Source organism: Rousettus aegyptiacus, unplaced genomic scaffold (assembly GCF_014176215.1).
Source record: "Rousettus aegyptiacus isolate mRouAeg1 unplaced genomic scaffold, mRouAeg1.p scaffold_m13_p_10, whole genome shotgun sequence".
NCBI lineage: Eukaryota > Metazoa > Chordata > Mammalia > Chiroptera > Pteropodidae > Rousettus > Rousettus aegyptiacus.
Genome location: NW_023416285.1, coordinates 109,534 through 124,237, shown reverse-complemented (window position 1 = coordinate 124,237; position 14,704 = coordinate 109,534). Strand labels below are relative to the sequence as shown.

At 60.5% G+C, this 14,704-nt stretch overlaps 1 protein-coding gene across 2 annotated transcripts in view; it reads right to left on the bottom strand.

Annotated features, from left to right (window-relative positions):
- Positions 1-599: 599 nt before the first annotated feature.
- The window catches only part of PDE6B (phosphodiesterase 6B), a 28,678-nt gene continuing 14,573 nt past the window's right edge, over positions 600-14,704 (bottom strand). Inside the window, exons 1-20 of one of the 2 annotated variants that reach the window (XM_036227351.1) lie at positions 11,335-11,410; positions 10,359-10,499; positions 10,202-10,276; positions 9,990-10,054; positions 9,260-9,326; positions 9,011-9,058; positions 8,300-8,449; positions 7,911-8,054; positions 7,560-7,625; positions 7,031-7,177; positions 6,084-6,191; positions 5,744-5,853; positions 5,517-5,604; positions 5,205-5,305; positions 4,949-5,056; positions 4,440-4,503; positions 4,055-4,129; positions 2,860-2,943; positions 1,617-1,770; positions 600-774 (exon numbers count right to left, since the gene is read on the bottom strand). In XM_036227351.1, the coding sequence (XP_036083244.1) occupies positions 713-774; positions 1,617-1,770; positions 2,860-2,943; positions 4,055-4,129; positions 4,440-4,503; positions 4,949-5,056; positions 5,205-5,305; positions 5,517-5,604; positions 5,744-5,853; positions 6,084-6,191; positions 7,031-7,177; positions 7,560-7,625; positions 7,911-8,054; positions 8,300-8,449; positions 9,011-9,058; positions 9,260-9,326; positions 9,990-10,054; positions 10,202-10,276; positions 10,359-10,373 (1,731 nt within the window). In that variant the 5' untranslated portion in view covers positions 10,374-10,499; positions 11,335-11,410 and the 3' untranslated portion in view covers positions 600-712. Of the gene's footprint in view, positions 775-1,616; positions 1,771-2,859; positions 2,944-4,054; positions 4,130-4,439; positions 4,504-4,948; positions 5,057-5,204; positions 5,306-5,516; positions 5,605-5,743; positions 5,854-6,083; positions 6,192-7,030; positions 7,178-7,559; positions 7,626-7,910; positions 8,055-8,299; positions 8,450-9,010; positions 9,059-9,259; positions 9,327-9,989; positions 10,055-10,201; positions 10,277-10,358; positions 10,500-11,334; positions 11,411-14,704 lie in introns of those variants that run through there. The other variant, XM_016159338.2, reaches the window with a different exon arrangement.

Below are 14,704 nucleotides of genomic sequence, written 5' to 3'. Positions count from 1 at the left end.
CCTGTGTCAAGTGTGAGCCCTGCGTTACCCAATTTGGGTCTGACTCTCCCTAGCTCACAGAATAAGCGACTAGAGTATTTGGTTGCTGCAGCAAGGGGACCCAAGTTGTAAAGGTGAGCTTTGGCAGACCACAGGTGTTGGCTTAATGTCTGCTCTGTCCTCTGGGTCGGTCAACACAGTTCGGAGCAGAGAGTTTATTACAGATTTCCACACAGCTCACTCAAGTCTTGGCCTTGAAATTTCTGGAAGAATTTTCCATTTGGTCATATACAATGTGCTCTCTGCCATAATTTCCACCACGTAAAAGGGTAGCTTGTTTTATTTTTTATTTTTATCTTCTGGTCATAATTTTTTCCCGAAACCAGATGGGAAATGGCCTCTAGGTCCCCATCTACCTACCTATATACACATAAATACATGTGCAATTGTGAATAGTCTTACCCAGTGTTTTTAGACACATAGTTCACAGACTTCCAAAGGTCTCAGTGGGTTACTATGTATCCAAAAATGGATGAGTGTAAGTGTAGGCTACACTGTGTAAGTTATTAGTAGTTGGCTTTAGTTTATAAAAACGCGAAGCTTAAAAAAAATTCAAAATATCCGAAATCGTCTTAAGTCATCTCAGGCTTCCTAACCTTTTGTACCAAATGGTTAGAGGCAGAGTCCCAGCAGGTGTGCAGGGGGAGAGGGCCATCAGACCCCACTGACTGGCTCACAGGATGCAGCAAGTCGAAGACTTGGGTGCAGGGCCACCGTTGCAAATTTCTGTGCCCACTGCAAGAGAAGACAAGACTATGAGCGATGGCCATGTGAGCAGTCAGCCCGTTCCCTTCTGCTCCGTGTGTCCTCTACCAGCCCTGCAGGAGGAAGGGAGAGCCGTGGTCAGCCTAAGCCGATTAGCTGGGCTCAGCCTTTCTTATCTGAGCCCTTGGTGACACTTTCAGTCCTGGCCTCCCGTCACCCCGGAACCATCTTGTTTGCACTGGTTCCCTCCCCACAGCAGGGAACAGCAATGAGTCTCCAAGCCGAGGTAGCCAAGCACAGGCAGACACCAGGGTGACACGGCCATGTGTCCAGGGCGGGGTGTGCCGGACGTGGATACAGTGCAGCCATGTCCCCAGGATGCAGGGCGAGCAGCACACAGTGCAGGGAGAGATGTCGTGCTCACTCGGCTATTGGCTCGTGGTATTTAGCTGCTTTCCTTTATTTCGGGGCAGCGGGGGCTCTGCTGTTTGTGAGGGGCATGGATGCACAGGTAGACTAGTTCTTTGGGAGGGAACTGCTCTGTGAATAGGGCTGCCAAGAGCCCACGGTATTTCATAGGGCTTCCCCCCCCCACACCCCCTGCGACAGGAGAAGTAATGCAGTCAGCCACTCGCTCAGGGAGATGAGCCCCCAGGAGAGTGGCAGGGGACCCTTTCCTTCCAGCCTCGTCAGCAGATTCCCCGGGCGGCCTCGTGGTCGGGAACCCAAGAGCACCCACCACGGCCTGTCTGCACCCTGCGCCCTCTCCATGCCTCACGCTGCTGTTGCATTCTGCCCCCACACGCTTCGATGTCGTGATATACCAGTGCCCGCGACCCGCAGCGCGAGTGTGGCATCAAGGGCACCCAGACCTTTCTTGGCCGCCGTCCTGTCCTCCTGCTGCTGCTTCTCCTCCAGGGCCTTCACCTTCTCCTCGTGCTCATCGGCCAGGGCCTTCCACTCCTTCCGGTTGTTCTGCAGCCGTTCGAACATGGGCAGGATCTCCTCGTGGAAACGGGAAAACTCCTGGAAAGAAAGCGGAGCAGTCGGACTGTACCCCCACTGGCTCCTGGGCCCCCGCGCCTGGGCCCCAACTGGCAGCCAGAGGGGCCTGCCTGGCGGGAGGAGGGAGGATCACTGAGATGTCACTCTCCCAGCGAAGCGCCAAAAAGGGAGGAGGGCTCAGGGTTGTGCTTGTGAAGCAGACAGGGAGCTCATGACACACACAGTCACCGTGGGGTGAGGACCCCAGGAATGGAGCAGCCAGAGTCCACTGCAGAGGAGCAGGGCAGACATGCAGGTCCTGTGGTCCCCGTGTCACATACACGCACCCCACATGCACGTGCTCACACGTGGACACACGCCACATCGGCTGTGGAGCGTGTGGGGCTGTGACCTGTGACCTTGGGGCTGGGCTGCATATCCCGGGCCCGCATTCCTGCACTCCGGCCCTGCTGTGGAGGCAGGGAAGGGGCCGGGGTTTCAGTAAAGGGAAGTGTGGGAGGCACAAGGGCCGAGGTGGGGGTGCGGCTGGTCCAGTTAGAACCAGACAACATCCTCCTCGGAGTGGGGGTTCTGCCCCCACAGGCCGCACACGGTGGAGTGGAGCCTGCGGGCATACTGGGCGTCACTAGGGAGGGCTCTGCAGTCTGACCCCTCAGTCCCTGGTTGGTCCCCTGAGCTGTGACACCACAGTGCCTGCTCCATGTCTTTGGTGTCCAACCGTCACTTGTCAGTTATGCAAAGCACACTCACCTGTGTCTGGTGGACCCATCCCTGTCCTCCCAGGGTTCACAGACCTGAACAAATGCACACGCAGACACGTGCAGCCAGGGCCCCGAGAACAACGTGCAGGTCCCAGGTGGGGTTTGGGGAAGGGACATGTGAGGTGAGACCTCGAGGCGAGGGCCAGGACACTGAGAGGGAGGAATCCCGCAGGGAGAGTGTAGCGCCTGAGAAACTGACCGGGTGAGGTGGAGGTGGGAGGGTCTCCCCTTGGGGCTACGCTGAGGATGTTAAGTGCAGATGTGAGGAGGGTGGGGGCCTGGGCGATCGGGTGACCCACCAGCCCCCTCCCCCTCCAGCAACCCAGGCGGGCCGTGCACATCCCCTCACCTTGTACACAAACGTGCACACGAAGTCGATGAAGCCAACCTGCAGCTTGGGGAGCTCGGCCGCCTTGTTCCGGTCCATCATCGGCTGTGGGGGAGGAGCAGAGACACAGTTAGGCATGGGGGCCGGGGTGCCCCCAGGACTCGCTCAGCTCATCTAGCTCAGATGAGCATGTTCGCGGAAGCACAGCACCTACAAGACGGTAGGGCCCTGGCCTGGGGGCCCAGCCCGCTTTGACAGACGTCGCCCTCTGCGGGGGGGGGGGGGGGGCGGGTCCAGGATGCCCCCAGCGCCTCTGAGCCAGCCTGGTCAGTGTCCACAGTGCTGACTTGCTCCCGTCCCCCACCCCAGGAACTGTTCATGGTACTGAGCCAAGACTTGGCTCCAGGTGAGCAAACAGCCCCCTCCCCCAACTCCAGCGCAGCCTAGAGGAGCTGTCCTTGGTGCCCACAGGTTCCGGAACACCCCGAGCTGCCTCAGTCTCTTAGCATTTACCCACAGTCTGGAGCTTGGCGTGATGAGGGTGAGCCAGGCAGGACTCCTAGAGGCCTGGCCCAGAGGGAACAAATGCGCTACCTGTCTTCCCAAGAGACCATGCTCAGTCGGGGTGCCCCTTCCTGTAGTCTATGCCTGGCCCCAAAGCCTCCCCAAGACCATGTTCGGACAGCCGTTCTCTGACTGGAGTCGGCTTGTGAGGCAAACCCTCTTTCCACCCTTCCACGTGTCGTTGACACCACTACACCGCCCAGGTCCCCTTGGATCCCATGCAGGTGCCATCATGCTCTAGCAGCATATTCTCGATCCCACACCACTGAGCCCAAAGGCCTAGGCGTCACTCATTTACCACGGCGTGGGCCCCTGGGCTCCCGCCCCAGCTTCCTCTGGCCTGACCCTCTCCCCGTGGCCAGAGCTGTCTTGCCCCAGTCCTTCTGCGAGCAGCTGAAGGCCCAGCTGTGTTCACTGCAGAGCCGCCTGGGCCCACAGAGGCTCCTGTCTTCATACCACAGCCTGGTTTGACCTCTGCATGAGGTCACAGCTTCACCTAGATCAGGAGCCACCTAAATTCAGCCCGGCTCATGTCATATGACCCACAAAGTGAGACTGAGGCCCCAGGACCTCAGAATCCCTGGAGATCCCCTATCTGCATGAGGCTCTCATGGACCACATGGGGGTGGAAGATTCTGGAAGCAACACTCACAATAGGCTGCTGATCCAGAACTGTCCTTTCCAAGTCGCCTTGTTCCCAGAACTCAGCTGCCACCAGCAGAGCGACCTGGGGGGCACACAAAGCACTCATCCTGTGGAGTCTAGCGTGTGGTCAGAAATTGTCCTGAGAACATGTAAGAGGCTCTGCGCCTTCCGTCTTCTGTGTCCCGGACCCCCCTGGGAGCCCCACCATCTCGGCCTGACACACAGTGAGCACAGCGGCACCTCCCACCATGCAACTGCTGGCCCAGCCCCGGAGCAGGGCGGCTGCCCTCAGCACTGCCTGCAAACCAGTGCGTCCGTCCCCGACGTCGGGCTCCTCCTCAGTGCAGTCCCACAAAGCACTGATAGGAAGTCGGGCCCGTATGACTCCTGACCTTGCTCTGAACTTCCCAGGGCTTGGTGATGGCAGACAGGTCGCACGCCGTCATCATCATGGCCCTGTGGGCAGACGGAGCTCCAGGCAGGCCCAGATCAGCCTCCCTCCCTCGGCTCCATCCCAGCGCCCTGGTGACCATGGGCCATCCCAGCAGAGGACGGCCTGTGCACCGCTGCTGCCCTTCCCTGCTCGCAGCCACAAAGTAAAATCACCAGGAGTTTATCTGGTGCCTCTAAGTGCAGTGACTGACACGTTTCCTTGTGGGATTCTGAACAGGCTGGGGGAGCCTGAGTCTCCACCTTGCAGGAGAAGGAGTAGGCTCATTGGTGAGTGGGTTACTGCTGAACCTTGGGAACTACGGGGTGCCCTGGCTGGCTCCCTGAAAACGAGGAGCGAGGTGGAGCCCTTGCGTAGAGACATTGAAGCCCTTGAGGCAAGAGTGGTTGTATTTCAGAGCACAGGGGACTCTGGGGTCCCTAGTCTGGGGGTGCAGGATCAGTTGCTCACATGACGATCTCCTTCCGCGTGGTCTCCAGGGAGAGGTACTCCACCCAGCTCTTCTTGTCCTCGTAGTTCTTAGACTCGTCCACGATCTTCTGGAACATGGTCCTCTTCCTGAACACGAGAACAAGGGGAGCTGGTCACCTCTCCCTTCACCCACGCAGGACCCTCCCACCCTTCTGGGACGCAAGCCCCACGCTCCCGCCCCAGCCAGGCTCCCCGGCGCCCTGCAGGTCCCGGGGCGGGCGGCAGGGGTGTGCACTTGAAGTAGAGCGCCAGGTCGGTGGCGATGATGGCGATGTCCATGAGGTGGATCACGTGCTCGTGCTGCCGCCGGTTCAGGTTCTGGTAGATGTTCAGGGCCTGCGCGAAGGGCCATCTCAGTGTGGCCCTCGGCTCTGGGCGCTGCTGGCCCACGGTCACCCACAAGTCATGGCACCGGACTCAGCCGCCCCAACACCTTGCTCCTCACCCCACCAGGGTGCCTAGCCCACAACCCTCCTGCATGGAAGGAAGGGGGCTGTGGGCGCGGTCAGTCGCTAGAAGCACGTGAGCAGTAACTGGGGACACGAACCTCCTCTGCCAGCAGGAACTTCCCGAACTCCAGGTGATGCCGTTCCAAAATCGAGGAGCCATGCAGCTTGGCTAAGGGGTTCTGGGACCTGTCGCGGAGGTCATACACAGAGAGCGGTGCTCAGAGCCCCAGTGGGGCTAGGGAGGGGCATGCCCGTGAGTGCTGCCACCCCTCGGAGGGGCCCCGCTTTCCCCTGCTGGGTCTGTGGGAGACCGGGGGGCGCCTACTTCATCTGGTACAGGTTGTTGGTGCCGCGGTGGTCGATGTCATGGCACAGGCCGGCCGTGACCATGGCAAAGGCCTCCAGGTCTGTGTAGTAGCTCTTCAGCTTTCCTGTCTGTGGGGACAGGCGCCAGGTCCTGAGGCCTGGCCAGCACCCTCGCCTGCCTTCCTGCCGCGGCCCCCCAGGGCAGGGGCAGCTGGGCCTAGCTTGCTGCCCCTCCCGTATGAATGAAGGCTCTTCCCCTGTTGGACCCCTACTTTGAGATCTGGGTCAGGTGCGGGACGTGCACCCTCATCCCACCCCAACCCCGCCCCTGCCCGCCCTCGCCTGCCCCAGCCACGTACCATGAGCAGTGTGAACATGGTCTGCGCCACGTTGAAGCCATGGCGCCAGTTGTGGTAGGTGATCCTCCGGTACCCTTTGCTCACAGAGAACAGGAACCGCACCAGCACCTGAGGGAGGGCGGGAGACGAAGTCCGGGAGCCCTCAGCTGGGCGTGGGGGGTCCCCTCTGACCTGATGGGTGGACTGCGCCCCTGTAGCCCGAGGGGCCCGTGCCCCACTTGGAACAGCCTAGTATCCGCAGGGCTTCGGGGCCCCCGTCTGACAGCCCAGCCCCAAGCCAGGAAGGGTACCCCAGCAGGCGAGCGGTCTGTGGCGGCACCGAGGAAAAGGTCCGCTCTGGGCATGGGTATTTGAGTGTGGCAAGATATGCGTGCACCTGGCAGGTGACGGGGAGGCGCAGTGCAGGTGCGCAGGCCAAGGCCAGCTGCAGGGCGTGGACGGTGCCCTCCGGCCACCAGGAGGTGGACCCGGGAGCCCCTTACTGTCTCTGTGATTTTTATAGCCAGAAAATCATTTGGAAATATTGGGTTTTTTTTTCTGTTAATATTGTCTGTAAGTTTTTCTTTTTGTATCCTCCTTTAGTGTTTAGTAAAATGTCTTCTGAAAATGCCAGGCCCTGCCCTGTTGTCAGGGGCATGAGAAGAGCTGGTCTTTTAATTTGGGGGATGGAGGCCCCTGGGGTGTGGAGGTGGGAGCAGGGCAGAAGCTGGGGGACCACGAGGACGTAGCAGAGCTGAGGGCAAGCCATCCCCTTCTCCCTGGGACCATCCCTGAGGGCCTCTGTGTTCCAAGGCAGAGGATGTCCTGTTCTCTCTGCCTCTCCCTGGCCTCACCTCCAGGGAAACCTGGGCCCCTTGGCCACGCCCCACCTCCCAAGACCACGCCCCCACCTCCTAGGGGACCTGGGACCCCGGCCACGCCCCCACATCCCAGGACCACGCCCCCACCTCCTGGGGGATCTGGAACTTCCGGACCACGCCCAGCTCGTAGTACATCTGGATGCCGCACTTGACCAGCTCCAGCTCCGTGCACTCCAGGTCGGAGAAGTGGAACTCGTAGATGTCGAACTTGGTGGGCCCGGGCAGCGTCTCCTTCTGCGGGAGGGACCGCGGGGCTGAGGGAGGCAGGCCCACCTAAGTCCCCGCGGTTCCTCGTCTGTCTAGCCTCAGATGCCCCAGGTGTCCGGTGACACCTGCCCTCCAGGGCCTCTGGCCTGTAGCTGGGACACTGATCCCCTGCTGGCTCAGCCCCCGCCTCCCCCACAGACAAGGACACTTGCCTAGCTGGGCAGACAGTGATGTCGTCAAGGACACACGCACGGATGCACAGGCACACGCGTGGCACAGGCACACGCGTGGCACAGAGACGGCAGCAAACACCAGAAGACGACACTTAGTCTCCTGGGATAAAGAAATCTCCCCCCAGCCTCAGGCCCTTCCAGCCCCACCCCCCCGAGGGTGGGGGTCAGGTTCTGACCAAGATTTTCCCCAGCTCGTCCTCCTCACAGTCAGCAGGCTCCTTCCCCAGGCGCTCCCTTGTTGGCTAGGAGAGACAGAGAGCGTCAGCTACACCCTTGTGACCATGGGACAAAGTGACATCTGGCACAAAAGAATAATGGTTGCCGCAGAGACAAGTGACAGTGTGGGGGGTGGCGCCACCCCTCCTGCATGCCCTGCCTCCCGCCCTCGTCAGCATTCTGACGGGAGACTAGGCCTGGGAAGGGACCCGGGGCAGTACAGAGCATGCGGGCGCCCAGGACAGCCAGAGCTCCTGGGTGCCTGCCACCCCGCTGGGCAGGGAGGAGACAGGAAGTGACGGGAGCAGTACCAGGATCAGCTGGATCTCATCCTTGTCACATCTCACGTGGTACAGCACCATGTCCTGGGCGATGTCCTTGCGGTTCTCCAGCTTGTTCATCTTGTCGTAGGTGTCCGTGTTCAGCACCGACCAGCCCAGGAACTGCGTGAGAGACTGCGGACGGGGCGGCCCGTCAGCCTCGCGGCCCCTGCTGTCCAAGGCGTGTTTCCCAGGCCAGTGGGCGCTTCTCGTGGGGCCTGGGGTGCCTGCCCAGGAGCCTGGCTTTCAGGAGTGGGGCCACGGTCGCTCCTTGTCCCCATTCTCCGTGGGCCTGAGGCTGGGTTAGGAGCCGAGCAGGCGTGTGTCCTGCACCGCCACACAGGTGCCCTACCGGAGCTGCGCCTGCGGCAGGTGCTCACCTCCATGAGGACCTCATCCTGCTCATCGAAAGGCTTCCCGTCTTTCCTGTTGTAGAACGTGGCCACGCCCACAATCTCCTCCTTCTTGTTGACAATGGGCATGGAGAGGACATTCTTGATGACCCACCCAGAGTCATCCAGAGGGCCTTCCTGCGGGGACAGGCATCTAGAGATCACGGCTGCTCTGGCCTGGCCCCGGATGAAGCCCACTTTTTCTGCCCTCAAACTGCAGTGACGGGGTCCTTCTTCCTCTAGGGTCTGCTCACATCGCCCACTACCATGCATGGGTCGCGTTGTGCCCTCTGCCACTAGGGGTCGAGGACATGGTCCCCGGGTGGCTTCGCCATGTTGGTGCTTTGGTCACACTGGGGCGCACTCCCACAAGGCTCTCAGGGCCCCACAGGCGATGCGACCGGTCAGTGCTGTCTCACATGCCCCTGCCGCAGGCCTCTCCCCAGGTGCACATGACCCTAGGCCTCCTGCAGGAGGGAGCCTGCCCAGGTTGTGTGTGCCCAGGTGAAGGGCGAGCGGCAGGCTCAAACCCTTGCTGGGGCCCGGCCAAGCCCAGCGACCCTGCGGATGCGAGCGAGCAGTGCGCTTGCTGCCGTTAGTCACTGAGATTTTCAGGTGCCTTCTTAAGCAGCAACAAGTGATTCAGTTTATTGTTTCTGAACCACCATAGCCATTTTCTATAAATGAATACATAGATACCTGGAATTTGAACATTTCGTCGGCAGGGGCGTTCATAATGTTACAGATCTGAAAAAAGACCAAAAAACCATTTCAGCTGAAGCAACCAAATGTGCAGCACGATCCAAAAAAACTTTCCAGTCAACGAGCTTCCGGGTGGGCAATGCTGGGCAGCAGCTGGGAGCCGCGGAGGCACCAGGCTGGGGGGCAGGGCTGGGGCGTGAGGGATCAGGGTGGCCGCAGGCAAGGGCCGGGTCTTGGGGAACTCACGAAGCCACTTTCTGCCACGTAGGTTGGAAGGCCACTGGCCAGGGCCCAGTGATCAGCCGGGGGCGTGCTGGGGGAGAGACGCAGAGGGTCAGATGGAGCAGGCACGGGGTGTTTGGGGGTGTGCGTGACTGTGTGTGCTGGCGTTCACTGCGCGCTCTGCACTCCGGGCACAGGGGTGGGCGGGGAAGCTGATGAGGGCGTGGGAAGGGAGGCTTCAGGTTTGGGGGCATCTGTGCGGCCTCATCCTTCCTTCTGTGCCCACGCTGAGGCCCTCACCCTGTGGGAACGCCTTTCCTTGGTGGGGCCACTTCCCTCCTGCTCTGTGGGACCTGTAGGGTGGGGTCCCGGGGCCACGTGGCTGCAGGACTGGGAATGGCTGACTGCCCTCCCCAGTCTCTCCCGGTCGTAGTCCTGCCTCCAGCTCCATCTGCTGTGTGGCTCCCTGCGCTGGGCGCCCTCTCCTGTCCCACGCCACTGGGTATGCTGGGTCGGGTGCCTCCTGCCGGGGATCTGCCTGCCCGCATGGCTGGCCGAGCCAAGACGAGACCTTGAGGGCCTTGCAGGTCAGCTGCTGCTGACAGGGCCACCTAAGCAGCTCGGCTGGTCCCCTGGATGTCCACCCTGGCCGTCCTGGTGCCGCAGGCCATCACCTCCCTTCTCACCTCCCTCCACTCCCCCAGGCCAGTGAGGCGTCACAGAGAGCCCTTCTGCCTGCAGGCCTGGCACTTACGGAATGACCTTGATGTCTTCCTTGCCATGGAGGATGTAGTCGATGACTTTGTAGAAGAGAATTTCCTGAGAGACAGACCACAGAAGTGAGGGGCCCCTGGCAGCACCCTGATGGCAGCCTCCCCAGAGGTGAGGCAGGCGGCCATTTCTGGCGCGCCGCGGCCCGCCCCAGCCCTTCCCCACCCCCCGCTGGGCCTGCCCACTGCGACTCACACGGCCATCGGGTGTGCGTGGACCTGAGTACGGCTGGGCTTCTCCCATCAGGACCGGCCACACGTCGAAGAATTCCTGGGCAGAGGGGAAGGCGGCGTCTGAGTCGGCACCTCAGTGGGAGCCCGCCAGGCAGGAGGCCCACGGGGCGAGGCCTCACCTTCTCCTTGGTCATGTCCAGGAGGCCCACCGAGTACCGGTCACAGTTCAGATACGCCCGCACGGTGTAGAATGCCTTGTGGAACTGCCGCTCGATGTCTGTCAGCTCCTCAAACACCTTGTTGGCTGACCACAGCAGCACCTGGCGGGGGCACACCTGACGCACTCAGGCCCGGAGGCCGCTGACCCATGGCTCCCCTCCCAGCGGGGCCTCCGAGGGCTTCAGCCAAGCCCCTGACCCAGGAACCCCAGACACCTCCAGGCTCCTGCCCCACACCTGCCGCTTCCTGCCTTGTGGGGGCCTCACGCCGCTCAGTGAGTGGCTGGAAATTGGAGTCAATGGCCGTGAGCTCAAAGGCAGAGCAGAGCAGCCAGCCCCCCCAGTCTGACTGAGGACATGGCTCACTGTCCCGTCTGTCAGGACCCCCCTGTCTCAGCAGAGGGAGCCGAGGGCAGCGATTTGTCGACACACCCCATGAGGCCCTGGCCTGGCCCTGCCCATCTGCCCCTGTCTGGGCTGCTGTCCAGGGCGATGGTCAGGCTCAGACCACCTCTGTGGGCTGTCCTCCCCACTGCGTCTCCGTTTCCTCGGCCCGTCCCCCTGGACCTCATTTCTTGCCCCCACACCACCTGGCACGTCTTCTGGCCAGCTATGAGCATGCCGTGCCCAGCCTGCCCCCCACCAAGAGTCTCCCTCACATGGCTTCCTGCCAGCCCACTCAGGGTCCTCTGCTGTCACAGGCAGGGGTGTCCTCTGGAGACCCTACCCGTCCCGGAGTCCTCTCACCAGGAGGCAGCCCACTGCCACCGCTGTCACCCCCACGGGCCCTCAGTGCTCACTGCGATCGAGCACAGGCCTCAGGCCTCACAGCCCTCAGCCCAAGCTTTCTCATGCTCGAGTCTCAGCTGAAAGCTGTGTCCGGAAGGCCCGCCCTCAGCACCCCGTTTTCCCCAGCCTCCTGGGTGTTCAGTCTCACCGTGTCTTCACTTGACCACAGCTGTGTGGGGTCAGAAGGCCCAGCTTCTTCACAGCCAGAGGCCCAAACACCACCCGGAAGTCTGTGCACTGAATCACGGGAGGGCGGGACCCCACATGTGCCAGCTGGTGGCCGAGGCCCGCAGCCCCCCGCTGTGACGGCCCGGCAGGAAAGCGCCATGCCCCGCTCTGTCGGCACCGTCCCTGCCTGCCCCCCTCTGGCCTGTGGCCTTGGGGAAGCTGGCTGACTGCGGCCCTCAAGGCCCCCGCCTGTGACGGGCACAGTGAAGCTCCATCCTCAGGCCTCTGCGAAGGTGGACGGTGGACCAGGTGGAGGCTGCTCCGGCTGAGTGTCCCGTGCCTGTGCCATGTCCCTGCATGGCACTGGTCCCTGAGTCCTCTCCCACCTCCGGGGCCACCTCTGCCATGACTGCCGTGACCCGTGCCTGGACAAGCCCCACTCTCCCCAGAGAAGCTAGAAACTCAGACTTTTATGTCTGAGTTTAAGTCTTGACCTTAAAATGTTGGGAACTCATTAAATCAAACGAGGCCTCTGTGTCCGATGACGCAAGTCTCTGTCAGTGCAGTTCATGCCTCACCTGTGAGTCTTCAGAGCTTAGACCCCTCCCCAGGGGGCTGTGACCCCTTCTTGCCCCTGAGCCTGTGCCTGCCGTCATCAGCACACATGGTACACAGTGACACCACATGCCATGTGAACGAGACACCAGACGGCCGAGCGACCGAGAGCGTGGGCCAGCAGTATTGCCCTTTATGGGTTCGTCAAGTATATTCTGGCTCAATGGGCCAAGATAACAGCCTGCCAACGTGACAGGGATCATCCGTTCCTACAAAAGCTGGGGCTGACGGCAAGGGGATGCCCAGGGACCTCACATCTGGGGACAGACAACGTAGAGGGCTGCATAGCCCCGGAAGGGGGGAGCTGGCTGCATGAGGCCCCCCTTACTCTGGTGCTATAGGAGGGAGCTGCCAGGGTGCCCAGGGGCCGAGGGCAGGCAGGAGGGGACAGCGACCCCAGGAGCCCGTGAGCCCAGTGACCGCCTTGGCTCCCCGCGCTCTTGCTCTGTAGTCACCTCACAGGAGCAGGTGGTCGAATGTTCAGGGACTTCGACAGCCGGCTGTTAAACACTGTCATCATTCAAGTTAAATGACGTGAACTTAAGAATTAAGGCAATTATATTAAAACTATGTTTGCACATATATTCACGTTCCCTGTAATTTACTCATCTTATGACAAGCCATGGACGCACGATTTAACGGGAGCAGTTTACAAAGGGAAAGCAGACACGGCACCCACAGACAGCTTCACAGAGCAAGCCACAGGTGACCGGAAAGCCTGCTGAGCTGGGTGACAGCTGCCAATCCAGAACAGAATTGAAATTTACATAAAAACGACCGTTTTAATGGGTGTTCAACACAGATCTGGGGGGCGCGGCCTTCGAGAGTGGCCCAGTGTGGCTGTGGTCACCTGAAGCGGCTGCCCGGTCAGGCGGTCAGTTCCGCAGTGTGACGGCCAGGCTCCAACGTCAGCACCAGCACCTGGTTTAGCCCTGGGCCCTCCTGTCACAATGTGGAGCAGCCTGTCAATGTGACGGGGACACTCTGCTCCTGCACGTTTGCCTGTCAGGACGGGCATCCCACTGAGAGCTACCGCAAATAAGGTGACCCGCCAATCACATTGTCACCTGACAGGCACGGCTGATGCCCAGGTCCCTGGAACCACCTTGCGTACCCGGTGATGGCAATGCCCATGTGACACTGTGGCACCTGGCAGAGCAGGGTGAGGGTGGCCGCTTGTTCCCTAAATAAGGACTTGTATGAGTGGCCACACGAGGGTTTTTGTGTCTTTCGCTTTTAATTAGTGAAACTGACCTTTTCGTGAAGAGGCAGGAATGAAGAAATAAGATAAGAACACTGTGGAGCTGCAATTTGTCCAAAAAAGCAAAGTCGTTAACCACCCCGGGAATGACAAATCTGTAAGTGGGCTGACAGCTCAGGGCGGAATGACCTCAGAAGACGGCAGAGCCTCTAAGCGACTACAATTCAGACTGACTCGTCGGACACGGCATCACTCACCGACCCTAACAGTGGGCTGACGGAATGAGTCCCCTGGGCCATCTTGACAGCTGGGGTCACAACCCCCGGGCCAGATCAGGAGGCCCCGTACATTGCTGGCCAATCCAGTGGATGTGATCTTAGTCGCGTTGGTCACGCAGTGATCGTCAGCCCAGATTGGGCAGGCCGGGTCCTGCCTCCTGCTTCTGCCGATAGGAGAGGACACGAGAAGCCAGGCCCATGGTACGGAGCACACTCACAGTGATGGTCTACATGACGCCAGTGCGACACGTGTACCAGGGCCCGTGACGAAGGGCAGAGCTCGGGGACTGCATGACGCTTGACCTTTCCCACCAGGGGTGCAGCCCCGTCCCTGACGACATGCCCCTGACTGGCCTGTCACTGACCGCCCCACTCTACTTGCCATAGCACTTCCTGGGGACGGTCACGAACAAGCCGACAAAGAAAGCAGATGCAGGGTGCACGGCCTCTGCCGATTTCCCCTGATTATTTACTGAGGAGCCACTGCAGTGTCACCACCACCAAGACCATGTCACTGTCGTGCCCATCCTGGCCCTCGCCTAAGGCCCGTGCACCCTACCATCTGTGCCACACCCTGATCAGTACGGACCTGGGTGAAGCCCAGCTGGCAACTGTGGCCACGATCCACCTGGGGCAGATGGGCAGACGGCTCCACGTGGAGTCACCTGTCAATAACGTTTCTCCTCTGGCACTGAGCAGCTCGTTTACACCTCCAATGCTAATCGCCATCTGCAAGCATCAGATAAGACCCCACCCTGATCTCCAGCCTCGGCATGGCTAACGGTGGCCCTGGCGGAACAAAGCCTCTGGCAGAGCAGAAGGTGGACCAGGCGAAGGGCTGTGTTTGGCGCTGCACACGCAGGAGTCCTGTCTGCACTGTTTTCAGGTAGAGAATGTTGCACTGCTAACTCTTCTGTCACCAAGATGCCATTCCTCGCCGTCTCCTCGCTCTGCATCGAGCATCATGCCCTCGGCTACAGTGCCATCAAAAACTAACAGGCCTCCCACGAGAGGGCTTCGCCACCAGTGCTGGAGCTTTGCACGTGGCACACAGCAGTGCCCACTACCACAGCAAGCACAGTACCCCAAACAGAAGAAACACGTCTGACAAAGGAGTGACCGCGATAGGGTCAATAACAGGGCTTTAAGTCCCCTTATTTCTAGGATTATAGGAACAGGACCCACTCCTAAGAATTCAGATATCTCTGTGCTGTCACATGGCAGCCTTTCCAATCTGGTCAGTTACCTGAGCTACT